The sequence below is a fragment of the Haliaeetus albicilla genome, chromosome 12 (assembly GCF_947461875.1).
Source record: "Haliaeetus albicilla chromosome 12, bHalAlb1.1, whole genome shotgun sequence".
Taxonomy (NCBI): Eukaryota; Metazoa; Chordata; class Aves; order Accipitriformes; family Accipitridae; genus Haliaeetus; species Haliaeetus albicilla.
The window spans coordinates 11617793-11635776 of record NC_091494.1 but is presented as its reverse complement, the minus strand read 5'-3'; the positions used below and the strand labels follow the sequence as shown (position 1 = coordinate 11635776).

At 41.2% G+C, this 17984-nt stretch overlaps 2 protein-coding genes across 3 annotated transcripts; both read right to left on the bottom strand.

The window, feature by feature from the left end:
* Positions 1-1602: 1602 nt before the first annotated feature.
* MAPDA (N6-Methyl-AMP deaminase) lies at positions 1603-10984 on the bottom strand. Its single transcript, XM_069798077.1, has 10 exons — positions 10828-10984; positions 9408-9538; positions 8813-8873; positions 7956-8043; positions 7288-7369; positions 6377-6503; positions 5588-5668; positions 4485-4623; positions 3883-3983; positions 1603-2530 (listed from the first exon to the last, which is right to left on the bottom strand). Exons 1-10 carry the CDS (start codon positions 10879-10881, stop codon positions 2339-2341), a joined length of 1056 nt encoding a protein of 351 aa, XP_069654178.1. The 5' UTR covers positions 10882-10984; the 3' UTR covers positions 1603-2338.
* Positions 10985-11865: 881 nt separating this feature from the next.
* On the bottom strand, positions 11866-17380 carry TM2D3 (TM2 domain containing 3). Of its 2 annotated transcripts, none has more exons than XM_069798078.1 (6): positions 17224-17380; positions 15998-16096; positions 14966-15123; positions 14225-14399; positions 13522-13597; positions 11866-12219 (listed from the first exon to the last, which is right to left on the bottom strand). In XM_069798078.1, the coding sequence occupies exons 1-6, from the start codon at positions 17309-17311 to the stop codon at positions 12054-12056; spliced, it is 762 nt and encodes a 253-aa protein (XP_069654179.1). In that variant the 5' UTR covers positions 17312-17380; the 3' UTR covers positions 11866-12053. The 2 variants fall into 2 exon arrangements, with proteins under 2 accessions (XP_069654179.1, XP_069654181.1); XM_069798080.1 differs by having other exon boundaries at positions 15998-16093; positions 17224-17362.
* Positions 17381-17984: the final 604 nt, after the last annotated feature.

The following is a 17984-nucleotide window of genomic DNA, read 5'->3' as shown; positions in this document are numbered from 1 at the left end:
TTCAGAAGAGTGAGTCCATTACTCTAGATTACATATAACAGCAGAATGTTTCACTATGTATCCAGAACACTGTGGTTTCATTAATAATCCGGGAAGTTGTTGGTGGTGTTTTTTTTAATTGCAAAACTATGTAGCATCCATGTGTCATCATGTACCAAACTGTTTGGGGGCAGTACTACAGCTGATGCAAGGCAGTATTTTGAAGACACATGGAATTCAATTAAATGGAAATACTGAGAACTGTATGTAACAGTCCGTAATGTTAAAAATCTCCAAGATGCTGTATGCTTGCAGAAAAAAAAGGAGGTTGAAAATAGCAGCATTTACCAGGGCTATGCTCTCTGAATGAACACACCTACATCTCACATTCAACATGTAAACCTTAAAAATCAAACTTACTTCTGTATAACACAGTCTGAAACTAAAAATCTTATCAGACACTAATTATGAGTCTTACTTTGCTTTAGAAAGTGTTACACTTGACAGATAAAATGAACACTGAGGATCACCCCTTAGTAAATAAACTGGTAGTTGACAGTTTTTCTTCGCTAATAAACCAAATACTGTGTTACGGAAGAGTTATTGGAAGGCCATAACCCCTAAGAATATTATAAAAGTTATTTTACAAGAGAATGCCATCTCACTTGACTGTAGGCCCACTTATCCTGAGACTAAGATATATGTAACTATAACATTCCAGAAAGCTGCTCAACCTGTCTTTAGAGAGCTTTTCTGTAAGAAAGAAAAAGAAATACATTTACCATAGTAATTATTTTTGTAGAGAGAAAATACAGACTTGATCAAACAGCAAGTGATAATGCAACTTGATCAAACAACAAAGGATAACAACGTGATCAGTGAAACTATTTGGAATTTGAAGTACTGTTTATAAATAAAAAGTCAGCATGAGGTCTTATTCTGAGGTCAGATAGGAATATATAAAACTACAGTTCTGCTTCACATAATTTTCCCCCAACTCCAAAAGGAATGTTTTCTGCTTGGAAAACATTCTGTGGAAACCTCAGGTAGCCACACAGACACAGCAACTTCTTTACTATCCTCCCATGCCCCGCCTTTTTTTTTTCCTCCCCCTTTTTTTTTCGTTTCTTATTGCCACTTTGGAGCAAGAACAACTACTTTATGCTGATTTTATTAAAAAAAAAACAAAACAGAAGTCATGAACAACTTTTGTATCATTCTATTTATATTCAGTATTCCTTGCAGAGCCCAGAATATTTGCTTGTTTAATATAATCAATGTAAAAATGTCCTAGGTACAAAATAACCTTCTCTCTGGATACTTCCTACACTAACTACCAATATCTAGTATTAGATACTGTTGCATGTGTATGTTCATATGTATTTTGATATCTCACCATCAAAATAACACGTGCACAGAGAGAGGCAGAGTGAACCCTGTCACTGCCGGAACCACGCAGCACCCTCCGCTGTCAGAACAGAAGCCCGCAGACGGCACATCTGCCCCGGGGACTCGCTCGCCAGATCCCGCAGCCGGTTATACACGCTTCTCTGCTGTAGCTCTGAAACACAGACACGCACATGCACACACACGCACACGCGAGGCAGTGGTTTCAAAAACACGGAGGTTGAAGCTATTTTTATTGCTTTTTTACAAGAAACAAAGAACAATTATAAAAAGCATTTTAAGAATTAGACCATTTCCCCCAGGTAGCTCACAGTTTGCTAAGCCATTCCAGATTCTCAGCTTTGGCTAAATACTACCGCTGCCGAGTGCATCAACAGGCACCACCACATGTGCTACACAGTCCACACCAGGCTTCAGTCATACGTGTACGCCAGTAAAAACGGATGCAATGTTTAATTCCTTTAGGACAAACATTTCATTCTCCCTGAGCTTGTTTCTGTCTTCACGTTCCATCAATTGCTCAAAACTTCTGTTTAAAAACAATATAAAAACCAAATATACACACCATACATACAAACTGCTTGGTGTCATGCTGCCAACAGAGACATTTTAAACCCTAACAGCTGTGCCTTTATTTTCCTCTGACTCTCAAATGTTTGTAGTATGGTAAGGTATTTCAACTAAGTATTTTTTAAAAATGTCCTATCAACTGGAGAGAAACGACATGACGACACATTTGGAATTTCAGTCACTGGTTGAGAGCCCTTCCCAACTACAAAAGAACATTTACTTCTGTCCCCACTAACAAAGGATGCATTCCTGTCATCTTCATTTTGCACAGGCACAGTTTATGGGCTGGATTTATAAACCTGAAGTCTGAAAAAAGCCAGGGACTTCAGTAAAAAATGTTGCTTAGCTAAGCTAATACACCCAAGCCATTCAGAACAACAGTTTAACAAAATAGAGTTGGCTTCAGTTTACACCACTGTTCCCTTAGCTTTGATTTTACTACACTTGAAGCAAAGATATAGTTGATTGATTCATAGGAAAGATCCCACATCTGTGATCGAGTCAGATTAAATGTTTTTGCAACCAGCTCGTATTCTTGTGATAGATCTGTTGCAAAGACGCCTTTATCATCTGTCTGGAGTTACATTGAAAGAAAAGAAAAAAAGAAGTTTTAATTAGTTTCCTACATCAAAAAGGGAGTTTTCTACACATTACAAACCAGTTTTATCTTGCTGTTTCACATTTTATTCCATGGTTCTTTCATCTGTTGGTAATTACTTATTTGGTAATTACTTTATTTGCCCTATTTTCACTCAATAAATTATTCAAACATACAAGAAAATTTCTTGAAGTGATGGCACAATCTATCAAGTAAATAGGATTTCCTATTAAAATTGTTAGAAAGATGGCTGTCAAATGATGCATACATGCAAGCTATGTCAGGACGTGCACGTCTCCTTATGACTCTTTTCCCTTTCCTCAGGACTGGGAACTAGAGCATACTCTGTATTCCTACATCTTCAAGTGTCTTGCCTTCCGCACTTAGGGTCACCTAGAACAATTTCTTGATACTGACTGAAGTACTAGGCTAGCATCAAAAACGTGTGATCGAGAGCCACCTAAAGATTATTGATCTAAAAGAAGCAAGTTAGGATTATTTAAGGTTTAATGAGATTACCCATCTGCATCTCGGAGTCCTTGTGTCCCCGCAGAGAAGAATGCTAACTATATCCTGTTAAACTTGAGACACTGTAGTATCTCCTCCTACTACTCTTGCTTTTATAGGCCTTTATGCGTAAACTGCTTCCTTACATACATGACTTTGTTGGTTATCTAGGCTTTTCACAATTGAACATCTCAGAAATAAACTCTAATCATGAATTATTTTTCACCAAATACAACAGAGTTCAAACTCAATAATAAATATTTTATACAACAAAGATTGAGGCTTATTTGAATAATAAGCACAATGCTCTAATATATATACACACACTTGGATAATGCTCCAAATTACAGGGGTTAAACCAACAGGATGATAGTAAAATCCTGCCAATGCCAGCAAAGTACTTGGCACCTCAACATTTAAGGACCTTAACTAGCTGTCAAGAAAACTCAAGAACTCTCACCCAACACGATAAATACCCAGGTAAGCACAAGCTTATATGCAAACATTGGACGAATATGTTTAAGAGAAACCTGTCAGTATGCAGACAGTTAAGAAGTTCATCACAGCATAACTGATGATCTTATCTACACAGAAAAAAAGGCCTTGCTTTACAATAAAGCCAAGAAAAATACTAAAAACTCCCATTTGTATTACAAGCATTTCTCAAACAGAACATTATGATTTCCTATAGGCAGATGATTTGATGCAAGGTCAGAAATTGTTAGTAAGTCTGCTCTGATCCATAAAAGGAGACGTACTTCTCCAATTTCACACTAGTTTGGCTCTTTGCCTAAGTACGCGGTTAAAATAAAAAAACTTACACAAAGCACTGTAGGGTGGCCCATGTTGTACCAGTATCCAAAATGGTGTTTGTCACAGGAAGGCACTGTCTGAGTTTTGATGTTTGATGTCATGCAAAGTTCTAAGGGGAAAAAAAGAAGAAACAAGGACATGTATCAAAACAAAAGACATGGTTTTTTGACACACTGATTGACTTATTTCTGTTCCTAAATTAAAATTAAAATTAGTTATTGTTGTTTCCTTGATTTTCTATGCTTCAGATATTTGGCAGTATCTTCTGAAGAAAGTTAGGTAATCAATTTCTTCTTAACTACTGGCTAGGTATAAAATTTAGGGAGCTCGCAAACCAGATACAGAAACACCACACAGCCTGGCACAGTAACTAAAAGTTATGATTTAGTTTTGTTTTCATCTGAGACATCAATTGTTGTCTGCTGCCACAAATATGTCAAAACCACAAAAGCGTTACCACTGCACCTCTATAGGCAATCCTCTCGCGTATGCTGCCACATTTTTCTAAGGCACCTCTGGTCAAATCAAATCAGAGTTAATAGATCAGCAGTACGTATGATATTCTGAAATCTAGAGATCACCAAGTAATTTTCTTAGCTTTTTTTCTTACCGATAGGTATATGATTCTGTCGAACAAGTGGCACTAACTCTTCTGAACCTGCTGTTGCAGAGTTGAGAAATGTTCCATGTCCAATTCTGTCAGGAGGCAGGCCCAGGAGAATTTTAGTCTCCTCTTCTTGATTTGGAATCTAGAGAGGATATATTTTACATTCTGTCAAGGCAGCGTAAAATAGCACATTAAATAATTACAACGACTTCAAGTTCTATTTTCACAGCATATCTTATCCAAAAGAAAGTGTTAGGGATACTAACTATCTGCACTATTACCCTGTAAAGAAAGAAGTAGTGCATGAAAGTAACTCTCAACTTGGCATTCCAAACTGAAGAAGCCATAATCCTAAACTGGTATGTAAAAACAGACGATCACTATTTGCAGTTCTGAAGTACTTTCAGTTGGAGGCCTCAAATCAGCTTTGTGTGCTTCAGTTTCAAAACTACACCATCCAGATGACCTTTAATGCCAGTTTTACACAGGGATTAAAAAAATGGCGCATGAAGAACGTAAACTGCAAGAGGCAAAACCAACCAACCAAAAAAGAAACAAAAACAAAAGGCCACTGAAACATTAAGAAATAAATTTTCAGAGAAGCATACAGGAATATCCTGCAAAAGCCTCCTTAATAAAATAGGAACAAGTATAAATAGGCCTGTGACATCATAGATCATGCTTAATTTCCTGAAGAAATGGTTTCAGTATTTATCAGACTTAGAGTGAATTTCAGCCACCACTTCAACAGATTGTATGGAGAAGCTCAACTCTTTCTACTGATACAAACAGAGCTAACAAAACTACTCATGAAAATGTGTGAATTTTACTATAAATGACTTCCGATAAAATACCAGGAGGAAAAGAGTGGATCTCTCACACCTAACCCCCAACAGATACAGTACAGTAAGAAATAATTTGGCAGTTCTGATTCAGAACAGATTGTTGAAGATCTCTCCTTGTTTTCTTCTCTCCTGTCAAAATGCTCCAAACAATTACTACTTTGGCCTGAGAATTTCAAAACGTACAGAAGTTAATTTTAGTTTCATCAAGGGTTTTATATAATGGGAATTAGAGAGAAGGACCAAAATAAAGAAAATTTTTACCTCTGAAAGATGCAGTGCCAGCCTTAGACCTGCTTTTTTTGCTTCCAAGAGCGGTTCCAAAAAATCTTGACCATGTCCTGCCTTGAAGACAGAAACACATCACCATGCTACAGTTTGTTTCACAAAACTCCTCTTATTACAATAATTAGGAAGTCTAGCAATACCAAAATACTTAATTCAAATACAGTTACGTTGAATTATTTTTCTTTTCCCATTACCTCAGTTTTGAATGCAGCAAGTCACATTATGTTCTGCTATACGGGCATAATTTAGACAAATTGGTCAAACGTCAGCAGTGCAGATGATGATGCCCAACACTGACAAGCCAATTGTCCTGATTTTGATATCCTTTCTACAACTATCACCTAGAGCTATTTCACTTCAACTTGACAGCTATCCTCAAACATTTTTGCTTCTTAATATACAATAAGCATTTGGTGCGTCTAAACAAAATTTAAACTGGTGTCAGCTTGCAGTATTATTTTACTTGCCTCAACCCAGTCAATCTGCCTGGGACAACTTAGTAACAGACAATTCCCAGATAAACACTACTTTTCAGCGGTTCTTTTTTCAGTGTCATATATATTAATCTATCAACTCTTTGTTAGAGTATCTGTCCCTTACGGCAGCAGGGATTAACCTGGTATCAAGATGACGCACAATCCATTCAAACTAGCAACAAACACCGGACAAAAACTTGTAAGAACACAGTATGATTAGAACCACTTGCTGTTACACAACATTATATATTGATCTTCAAGAACAGACCGAAACAGAACAAAAACTTACGGTGGGATCACCACTGAGGTCAAGTCCTACTACAACCCCATCAGTGGAGAGAAGGAACTCTTCAGCAAGTTTAACAGTCTGCTTTGCAACTGCCGGGCCACCTCGTCTATTTATTGCTATTAACAGTCTAGAACAGAAAAGTACATATTAAGTTAAGTACGATCTGTAATATTGGGAGACCAACAAATCCGATACCAACAAAAATGGCACTTCACATCCTTCGTGGCTGAATATAAAGAGTATTTGTATAGGAAACTGTTCAAGGAATGAATGTACCAAAGTGCAGAGGGACACAAATTAGATAAATACATTAGCCTGTGAAATGCAATAGTCATGGTGAGTGGGAGGGCAGGGAACAGTACACTGCTCATTTGCTGCCTGCACTATCAGGCGAGCAACCTTTCCGTGGTGCACACGTGAAGAATGAGAATTCTTCAGCTTCCACGAAGAAATCTAACAAGGGGTGTTACCGAGAGTATAAAAGACAGGCAAGCAGACTGCCTGCAAGCAACTGCTGACTCCTTCTGAAACTTTTCTGCTGGTGAGGACTACCTCTCCTTTACAGCAGGTTGCTTGTACAGCTAATCAAGCAGTATCTTTGCAACGACTCTAGGCTGTGAAAAAGGAGTCTTTAATGCAACTTCCATCAAAAACACTGCTTTTCCTGAAAATGTTGCAGAGAATGGACAGTTTTAGAGCTGAAAAGCTTTACCCAGTTTCATTCTCTATCAGCAAAAAGGAAGATAAAAATTCAGGTTTCCATATGCATTACCTGTTTCCACGCCATGTAGTCTAGTTAAAGCATTATTTTCTTTCCTACACTGATGGGTTGTAAACTTCTCTGCAAACCACAACCGAGCATCGGACTACACAAAACCCTGAAACAGTGGTACTCCATGTGCTTTATTTACCTTACATCTATCTCCAAGCCTTCTTCTTTACACTGCTTTATACCCTCAAGTACAGTTTCAACATACATCCTTTTGGTCATACCTACAAACACACGTACACATTTGGAATAAGAATATTTGAATTAATTTTGTTATGTTGCAGACCCAGCTCTCTAGCCTCCTAAGTTTCATTTTGCAGCTTTGATTTTAGTCCATAGTCTGCTAATCTATATAGTTCTAATTCTGTTTATAAATATAGCTTTACTTTGAAGCATACATTCGAATTAAGCCTCCTCCTAAGCATCTGGAAGAAAGAAAGTAACTTAGTGTGAACAAGAGTAGCAACAGGACTTCTTTTACATGTTTCTATTAAACAACATCTAAAAGAAAATAACAAATGAAGTAACAAAAAGAAAATATATCAGCTCTTAAAAATATTAGCAGACTCAGATGTCATACTAAAGCAAATAACCCAAATTCTTGGGTAGTAGAATTATAACCAACACATTTTTGTCCTCAAAAATCTAATAGTAAAGTGACATGCTTTTATGTGGTTAAATCTTTGCTTTTATAGTTGAAGTATATTTTTATTGAACCAACTAAATTTGACTTTACTTGTTATTAACATAGTCTTAACTAAGTTTTATAGCACATCAGACTTACAAATCAAAAACCGGAACAGACTGTACCTGTGGACTTTTCTTCTCTAGGAGTGCTCCTCAATTCCAGATACTTGACACCATCATCAGCAAATTCTTTAATAACATCTTTAGTTATCTGATTAAGAAACAGTGTATTCAACAACATGAAAGTAATGCTTTTAATTAGTTATATTTTCCTTTACAACTAGAAGACCCAGTTATTTTGGGGCGTGGAACACTTGCAAAATTTTCAGGCCCTATGTGTTTTTAGTGCTCTCCATTTCTGGAAATACTACCCCACAGTTCCCTCAGTGATACTAAAGAGAGCTAGGACAAATGAGAATTTCCTTGTCTGAACAAGAATACCCCTCAAGCGGTACAGTTATAACCCCTCCCACAGCTACTGTACCTTTCTGTAAGTTTAATAGGCTGCCTAAAAGCCCCTTTACCGGAGGAAAGAAGAGGACACTACACCACTTTCTGCTCCCTCTTTTGATCCCACAACAGGTCTCCTTGACAGTTTTGTAATCCTAGGTGAACAAAGGACAATTCTAGTTCTGTAGTTTTGGTACGTAAGGAACCAAAAAAGAAACAGGAGAGTACCGTAAATCAAAGCTTTGGTAACAAGGAACAGACATTGCATCTTTTAAGACATTATCGGTCCAAGCATCTGAGTGGTCATAATGACCACCATATTGGAAGTTCCTCACTTTCACAAAAATTAAATGTAGAATTTATAGAAAATCCTGTGGTTCTAAATTAATGTGTTTTACAATAGTAATTCTGACCTCCAACTGACGGGAACCATTGTTGGTATTGTTACTTGGAAATCAATGCTGTTAATCCAACTAATTTTGACTGTGTGTATTGCTTGCTTGTTTTAAGTGAATTTTTAATTAACTTACCAGTAAAATATCTTCAGTCCTAGTGGTAATCTGATAGATGATCTGAAACATCTGAAAACATCTAAAATAAAAAGTTAAAAAATTAACTGGACAAATGTTGAACAGTAAAATGAGTATTCAAAAAAAAAGAAAATCTACGCTTTGAAAATATGTACTCGCTATGCTCAATTAACCAACTTGTTGCTTAAAATAGAAAGACCACCTGAATGGCGATTTCTGATTTTAGATGCTAACAATGCATTTGCAACAAAAATTATTATTACCACAATGTTTTCTGAAGCATGAAGAAAACATGAGGTTTCCAAAAAAAGGAAACTACACGAGTCAAATTTCTCTGAAGAACGTATGCTACAAGGGAAAATTTTCAATCCTTTAAAAAAGGGAATTAATCAACATGAGATTTCCATTTAGGCTGCAAACATCTAAGTTACTCTACAGATACAAGTAGCAAAAAATCTAACAGGTTGTACTGTAACTAAAACTTGAATATGTATTTTCTGCAGTCAGTGTATAAGGCCATACATTCCTCTGTTTTAAACTTAATTAAAAAGACATGCGGTAAATGTTCATCACACACATACAGGTGTATACTCACTCATCTAAGGTTCTTTTCTTTCCTTTGTCAATCATGGTCATGCCGTTCTGGATCTGAAGGTATGGCTTCTGGGCCATAAGTTTCTTCATAGTGGCAGAACTGATACAGCCGTTCAAATGAGCATGAAGTTCCTAGAGAAAAAAAAATCCTACGGATTTGTGTGTGGTGAAAAGGATGGCTTCTATACCTGTTTGCATTGCTGTTCTTGTGTCCTACAGTATTGTTTCACTCTGAGTTTGAAAATAAAAGTAACGGTTATCTCTGTGTCTGGCTAGTAATTGTTGCCTCATGCTTTTGCATGCACGGGTTCAACTGAGACTTTGGGGTCCAAACCTATGATCCTCAGCTCTATTCCTCACTTCACCTTTGCTCCTTCTTATGATCTCTTGGCTCCTGATGTATGGAAGGGGTCCCTAGTACCCTCCCAACTCATTCAAAATGTATCTGCAAAGCATCGGCTTTGTTACCTACCCCCTCGTCCCCCTGGAACGCACCCCTTCTCACTGGGAAAAGAAAAATTAGGGAAGTATTTCCTCAAGCCTTTGATTGGAAAAGGTGTTGAAATTTTAACTCCTTCAAGATCAGTTATTTTAATTTTGTGAAGTATTACATTTCAGATTCCTATCTGGAAGTATTAAATTGACTAGCAGAGGAAAAGGGGTCAGATTCTCTTAAGCTGTGGAGGCGCGTGACTCCAACTAAACACCCGGAGCTATGGCTGCTTACCACCTCTGGAAATCAAGCCCGATACATATTACTACTGCTACTACCGCATGAAGTTTTTCACAGTCTTACAAGCGAGATGCCTCACCGACTTCTGCTAGACATTAAGCGCAAACCCTGAAAAACATCCTACTGAAACGGCGCACGAGAAGACAAGCAGGGACGGTGTAATTCGCGGAGGTTTTGACGGTGCACCTGTGCATTTATGGCCTAAGCTCTCGGTTGGAGTACGTGCCATCTGCTGTTTTGCACGTCCCGGACGGGAACACCGATAAGACCGCCGTAACACGTACCCAGCGACAGCACAGATATAGCCTAAAAGTAAGGCACACCCTTCGGGACACGGGGGGGGGGGGAAGCGTTATCCGAGACAGACGTCTCGGGCTAGCCTCGGGGAAAAACAGGACAAACGAAGGAAATAAAGATTCCGCTCAGCTGGTGTAACTGGAAGATGAAACGCCAAGAGCCGCAAGCAACCCGGACAGGCAAAGGCAGCCGCCCACCGCGCCTGTCCGCGGGAGGGATAAAGCACCTCAGGAAAAGCCCGCCTTCGCCCCGCAGAGCTCCGAGAGCCCAGCAGCTGCCAGCTCCAGCGCCCCGGCCCCTCGGGTCCCCGCACCCCGCCCGGGGCCGCCGCCCGAGGGACGGGACGGGACGGGCAGGGCCCCAGCCGCCCTCGGCCGCCCCCGCCGCTCACCACTTTGGGCAGCCGCCGGTAGAAGCTCAGCGCCGGCTCCGGCTCCGCCGCCATGACGGCGCCCGTGCCGGCGGAGGAGGGCGGGCCGCGGCCGGGGTCACGGCGACGGCGGCCCCGGCCCCGCCTCGGCCCGGCCCGCGGGTTGCGCTCCGCCTCCCGCCCTCAACCGGCCGGGCAGGGCCGGAGCGGGGCAGCGGGAGCGAAGGCGAGGTCGCAAACACCACCGTCGGTACTGAATTCCACACAAGCTTCAAGTTTATTCAAGGGACAGGGGGTTCGGCTCTACTGCACCGTCGCGCTACGCAAGCGACGGTTGGAGGCCAGAGGTCGCCCGGCCGAGAGGCAGGCGGGCACCTTCGGGTACCCGCGGGAACTAAAGGCCGCACGTCCTCCGTAACGGCACCGCATTTGCCACAGCGGCGCGGTACGAAGTCGTGAGGGGACAAACGCCTCCGCCATCGTGCCAAGCCTTTTTTTAAAATCAGCTCGGCGAGCTTGCTAGCGCAAGAATAGGAATTGTACCTTTCACAGATAACGCGGGTCAAACCCCACCGGAATACAGGCATGCTGGAACAATCCTAAAATCTATTTCAATTATTTCATGTTTAGCTTTTGGTGTTACTGCAATCTAATTCTAAAACCCCCACAATTTTAAGTCAACAAGTCACAACGCAAATGTTAGCTCTTGCTATATCCCAGAACAAGAGATGAATGTAATTAACATCATAAAACATGGTGATCCACATACGGCTAGAGTAATTCAGGCAAATAAATTATCCTCCCACGAAGACAAACAAACAAAAAAAACCCCAACCCAAACCCAAAACATCACTGACATATTTCGGGAAGTTAGCTTTAAAGTTAAATTCAAGCATACAAATATGAAGTAAACAACTCAATATTCAAGTCAGTTCGCATCTCTCTTGATACTTGACAAACATCCAAGTTCAAGCACACTGCAGAGTCGGGTTAGCCGTTCAACTTCTTTCATAGAAAAATAGCATGTCCATAGAAGAAAGAAAATGAATTTCAACTTACTCAGTGATCCACTCTTTTATTTTACCTTAGTTAAAGGCGAACTAAGTACAGATACTGTACATTAAAACATATGCACATAGAAAGAACAGTTGTTCTTCATTCTACTTTAAAGGCTCAAATCTCTACATTCTTTTATTTAGAGCCCCTTCCAAGCAATTACTCCTCTCTGAAACGTGTTGCACCCACATTTAAATATAAAGAGAACCATCTGCAGGTCCCACATAGCCAACACCTATTAGCAGCACATCAATTAGTGTCCATATTCCAAGTCCACCAAAGCTGAAGAGTTTTCCCAGACCTTCCCGCCACTGGCCCAAATAGAAACGATCGGCACCAAATCCACCAAGAGTGATGCTGTAAGAATAAAAACATGATTCGTTGTTATTTTTTTTTAGAGGAACTCAGTTTGGGTATCCATACACACTTCTTTCTGACATACCTACAAGTCGATGACAGTTTTGCTCTACCTCATTTGAGAAACTACACATTTTTTGTACAAGAAGAGTGGAGTGGGTTTTTAAATGAGAAAGCTTTTGATGAAATAGCACTATTTCTTTGCTAATTAATACTATCCAGAGACTTGAGAGTTTTTAATTCGTGACAAGTGATAAAACCCCAAACTCTCAAATTTATAAATGTGTCTCAGCTTTTCTAAGCTAGCAGAAGCTAAAAAAAAAACCCAAACCAACAAACAAGCTATAGAAACAGACCGAAATGCTAAATTCATCCCCATGCAGTAGTCAGGCAACAGTAAGTTTCTCCAGCTGGTGGCAGAGAGAACAACTCTTGCTATAAAAGGAAGTATGTTAGATCGCTTTCTTAATCAGAGTCTTATTGTATCTTTGGGTCCAGGAATAGAGAATCTCACTACCTAATTTATCATATTAACCACTTCTGAAATACTAAAATTCAATGAAGAAGGTCTTATGACCAAAAGAACCATTACTTTCAAATCACTATTGTGGTGCTCTAATGCCTTAATATTCCAAAAGTAATCTAAACAGTTTCTTTCAATACTGCTACACTTGTCTCTTCTCTAATAATTTAAAATGCAAGAAATTTCATCTTAAGGCATTTCTAGCTGTTGCAGCTGGGAAGGAAGCCTAACAAATGTATACCAACTATAGGCAGCTCAGTGACTTTATCAAATTCAGAAAGAGCTGCATTCATTTCAGATGCCAAGAAGTAATTTGGACAATTTTCAGCCCTAATTTTTTAAAACATATACAAAACTGGGAGAAAAAAACATAAATCTGCAGATTTTTTTTTTTGAGTACCTCATTTTTTGGTACCTCATTTGATACCATACAGAATAAAAGCCCAACATGTCCTCTCTAATCCAAAAATGGATCGCTTCGTGAAGCCTAAGTATGATTGGCCTCTACTCTGAAGAAAGTACATTCGATGCAGAAATAGGGTAAATGTTTTCTCTCAAGCTCTGTTTACAGAAGACAGCTAGTATCACAGCATATGAAACCTTCAGGCATCCTATGCCTCTGAATTCTAAGCTAGACTACATGAAATATTAGTTAGCCAGTACACCATTAAAAAATACCAAGCAGAAAAACACACAAACTGAAGATTTTATAGACAATTAATCTATTTCTAATAGTATTATCTATTTTAGCTCGACATTATCTAACAGTTCTTGTGTACCTTAGCGCCAAGGCAGTAGACCACTTATAACCTCCAGTCCAGTTGCAATAGAGCATCTTAGGAAAGACACGATTACCTAAACATTAGAAAACATTCAAACCTTGATGTAACAAAACAAGGACCACATAGTGAGTAAGAAAATGACAAGCAAGAAAATAGTCTGTTTTCCTAACAAGAGTCTAAAAGGGTTGACACTATCTGAAACAAACACTGTCAACACAAAAGCTCATATATACACTACAGTCCTTTGTTCCATCAATCTTTGTCCTACATCAGAAAACATGCGAGGTCACTGAACAAACAGGGTGAAAATTAAACTAGTTGGGTGAAACCAGCATGCATTTTTTTAATTACCCTACTGAGACATTTGACACTGATTCTGTTAGTGGTGTCGAAATTAACTTAATTCATAGAAATTGACAAAAATAAAACAAAACTACTTTCTCTCACATGAAGGTATACAACAGTATTAAAAGCCAATGTCTACAGTTAGATGTCACTATTCTGCTTAAAAATTAACATGTAACTATAAAAAAATTCAATAGATTAATCAAGGTGGAGGCTGTTACTGCAGTGGACAGTGTTTTGTATTTACCCGTTACAAAATATCACTTTGTATCACTGTATTTACCCATTACAAAAAATGTTAAGAATTCTTTAGAAAAAAAAGCATCTTTACAGCATGTGTTTTAGCCCACCTTACCTAGACAATGAATATGATCCCGTACTGTACACGTGGCATTATATCGTTGTCGCGGACAAGAAACTGTCATGCAGTTTGTAGAATTGGTACACACATAATCCGTTGTTGCAAGCTGCCAGCAAAACTGGCATGTCATGTTAATTGTAAAGTTCTCCTGCTCCTGGTTATTCTGATCCTACAGAAGGACAGCATTATCACTTCACTACTAATAAAAGAAATTCACAGCGTGCAGCATCAAATTACATCTCACGGGTAGACGTTTTGGGCAAAATAACAATTACCCTCTTTGCTACCTCTACGTAGTCAAGTAAAATAGAAAAATCAACATTAGAAAACTGACAAAGAGCTATTAAAGCACAGGTTAACGTTACTGCTTCCTCCAATCTAAGGCTACTGCCAAAAGGAGGACTCATTTGGTCTCACCTGTAAGATCCATTTGTACCTCTGACAGATATTCAGCCTCCCCACTCTCAAAATGGGTCAGTTTTGATTGGTCAGCAAATTGATTTAACCCAATTGCATGGCTGTGTAACAAAAAGATCCGACACAAGAAAGGCAAAACAGAGAAAGGTAGGTCTGCCTCTTCAGCAACAGCCTACAGTTGAATTGGATTAAATGTATCACAGATCTGCAAACCTGCCTACGTAAGAACCTGGAAATCAATTTTTCTGTATTTTATGACAAGATGCCACAGTTTAATTAATGACTTAAATTTGGGTTTAAAAGTAACAGGTTACTTACAACACAATGAACATGTGGCTTGACTTTGCAATCAAAAGTGGCTGGCTTCCCATATATACAGGAATAGTTTGTGTTACACGTCATGCAGTCTGGTGGCAATCTACTGCAAAGCCCGTTGCTAGGACATTTAGTCACGTAAGATGGAATTTCTGTACTTTCTGAAAGGTGAAATACGTGAATAAAATTAAGAAAGTGAATTAAAAAAAGCTATATAAGCTGAAGTATATATACACACATTTTCTTTTATACATGTACACACACTCACACATATGCACTGACACTGCATAAAGGGCTTTCCTTATTATCCAGGGAACAGCAGTACAAGTTTGCGTTGTGGGAACCACTGCATTAGCCAAGTGAGCTACACCACATAGCAGGATAGCCTGCAAGATCTCACAGAAGTTCTGTACAGGACAGCACAGCAACACAATTCAGTACAACACGAGAACAGAGCTTAGTATGGATTAGTGCTGCCTCAGCCAGTGTTTGTCAGCAGAAGTAATCAGTTTAGGTATAGAAGCAGGTTGACACATGTAACCTATTTTTAGTTCAGGTCTAATTAAGTTTACAGCTAGCTCAGCCATTTGCTGTTTGTATGTGTTCATTACCACCTCTTAAATTACTAGCAAGAACAGTGTGTCAGCCGGTCCTGATGCACCCCCTAGTGAGCTTCAAAAACTGTATTTATGTTCAATAGGGAACAGTAACAAGTTCCTGCAGAATGCTGGAGTCTTTCAAGAATTTCCACCATCCTGGGAGGGTATAAAACACATGAACCACAATGGCAGTTTAACTGGTTGTTTTCTACTTGTAAGATCTTATATGGACCAATTTTCTAATTATATAATCCAAACTAATTGTTAAGGTCGTCGAAGAGTAATTCATAATGTGTTATACTATAATGTCTTTTACCACTGTAAAAGCACATACAGGCTTCTGAGATGTATAATTCAAGAACTTTACTACAAAACTCGAGACACTGAGGAAAAAGGCTCATAGAAGAAAAACAGAAGAAACAGTGTAATATTGTACCTGCTGCTTTAAAATAAGGAGTATTTGTACTTGTTGAAGTTAGACTTTTTGCCAGTGTAGATTGTGGCTGTGAATGCTTTGTGGTCATCAAAGATCCTGCTGCAAGAAAACAAAAATGGAGAAAGTGATACTTCTAGAATAAAATTCATCTTCAGAAACAGTTTGATTTCAGCACACTGATAGGAAATTTCAAGTGGGAAATGTAATGAGAATAAAAAGGTATAAAAATCTATTTTCCTGTTCTATAAATAGCAGAATGCTTGAACATTAAAATGAGCATTAGCACCGAATTGTTCCTTTTACACGAGAAACCATGTTTATTTCAGTTCAATCTTATTTTTTGATTCTTGCAAAATAAAAAACACTGCTCATAAAGCAGGTGTTACACAGTATTTGCTACCGAACACCACCACTCCATCAAGCAAGGCAGCTACTTCTTTGATAGAAAGCTGGAATAGAAAAACTGGCTGGCAACCACGGCTGCGTTTCTGCGTGCCCTTCACGTTTGTCTCTGCGCGACCGCCGCAATTCCAAGGACCGTGGGCCGCTCAGAGACGGGTAGATCTGCCTGTGCCCGAGCCCACGAGGCAGCACACCCCACACCCACAGCGCGAGTGGGCCATGCCCGGGTGGAAGCGCAAACCCAGGTCTGGCACACCTGCCTACCCCGTCGGTGCCGAGAAGCCCCAGTACCTCCTCGCCCGTTACGCTTTGGATCACGCAAAATTCTGCGGCGAGGAGTACGCACAAAGGACTCCATGTAAGCCCAGAGCGGCAGGCGAGCCGGCGAGCGGGGCCTAGCCCGTCCTTCGTCCTCACACCCGGCATCCCAGCACGAAGTGCCAGCCCTGCAGCGCACAGTTACAAGCAGCCATGCCCCAGGCACCTGGCTCCCGCCCCCCCTCAGGGAAAGGACTACGCATCTGCAGCAAACCGAGGTCACGGTCACCTGCCGCGCTCGGCCGCTCAGAAGCCGGACCCGCCAGGGCCGCGTTCGGCCCGGCTGAGGGCACCGTGGAGAACAGCCCTCACCTGCCGGCGAGGGGCTGAGGCGCCGCCGGGCCGCGGGCTGGCAGCGCCCGGCCCGGCCCGGCCCGGCCCGGCCCAGCCGAGCCGCCCGCGGGCAGGCGGCGGCACCCTCCCCTGCCCCCCCCACCGCACCCCCCGCCCCCGCCCCTGCCCGGGCCTTGGGGAGCCCGGGCAGAGCGGCGGCGGGCCGCGCTCACCGCGGCCGGAGAGGACGTAGAGCTGTGAGAGGAAGAGCGCGAAGCCGCAGAGCCTCCGCAGGGCGCGCAGTCCCGCCAGCGCCGCCATCTTGCCAGCCGCCGCCTACCGGCTCCGCCACTGCTGGCCTTGAGCGGGGCGGGGCCGCCGGCCGAGCCGCAGCCCGGGGCGGGGCGGGGCGGGGCGGGGCGGGCCCGGCCTCTCCGCTGCCCGCAGGAGGGACGGACCGCGGGACGGCAGCGACCGCCGAGCAGCAGGGGTTGGCGGGCAGCCCGGTACTGCCTCTCGCCCTTCCCGCCCCCCCCCCGGGCTTCCCCTCGGGCACTGAGGCCACAAAACGCAGCTGCTGCTTCTACCGACCTCGGTGATGTTTTGAGCTGTCACTCAGCACCCTGTCGTTCAGGCTACCGCTCCTAGGCCTCGCCTCCCTCTCTCCGTCCTCTGCCTGTCTGTTCTCTCTACGCGTTTCTCCCTGCAGAAAATGCTAACTTCCAGTATTTCTATTAACTTACACCCTTCAGTGACCTCTCTCCTTGCTGCAGGTCATCTGAAAACTTAAATGGCGACAGCAGAGATACATACGTGCTAAGAAGTTAAGACTTAAATCTGCAAAACCTCGAAATTCACCGTAAAAAAAACCCACCACCACCTCTGAAAGTTTTCATTCTGCAGTCAGAATACATCACACCTGTATCGTGAAGGCTGTAGTCCAGAAGAATATGGTATCTTATATATAAAAATATATTATTATTAATAAATATAT

Excerpts from the sequence above, each read along its gene's own strand:
- MAPDA (XM_069798077.1), bottom strand. The coding sequence starts at position 10,881 with ATGGCGGCGGAGCCGGAGCCGGCGCTGAGCTTCTACCGGCGGCTGCCC. Across the intron at positions 9,539-10,827 it reads ACCGGCGGCTGCCCAAAGTG|GAACTTCATGCTCATTTGAA; the intron begins GTGAGCGGCGGG and ends TTTTTTCTCTAG. Across the intron at positions 5,669-6,376 it reads ACCTCAGTGGTGATCCCACC|GCAGGACATGGTCAAGATTT; the intron begins GTAAGTTTTTGT and ends TCTGTCTTCAAG.
- TM2D3 (XM_069798078.1), bottom strand. The coding sequence starts at position 17,311 with ATGGCGGCGCTGGCGGGACTGCGCGCCCTGCGGAGGCTCTGCGGCTTC. Across the intron at positions 15,124-15,997 it reads TCCTTATTTTAAAGCAGCAG|AAAGTACAGAAATTCCATCT; the intron begins GTACAATATTAC and ends TTCACCTTTCAG. Across the intron at positions 13,598-14,224 it reads GGATCATATTCATTGTCTAG|GTAATCGTGTCTTTCCTAAG; the intron begins GTAAGGTGGGCT and ends TCTAATGTTTAG.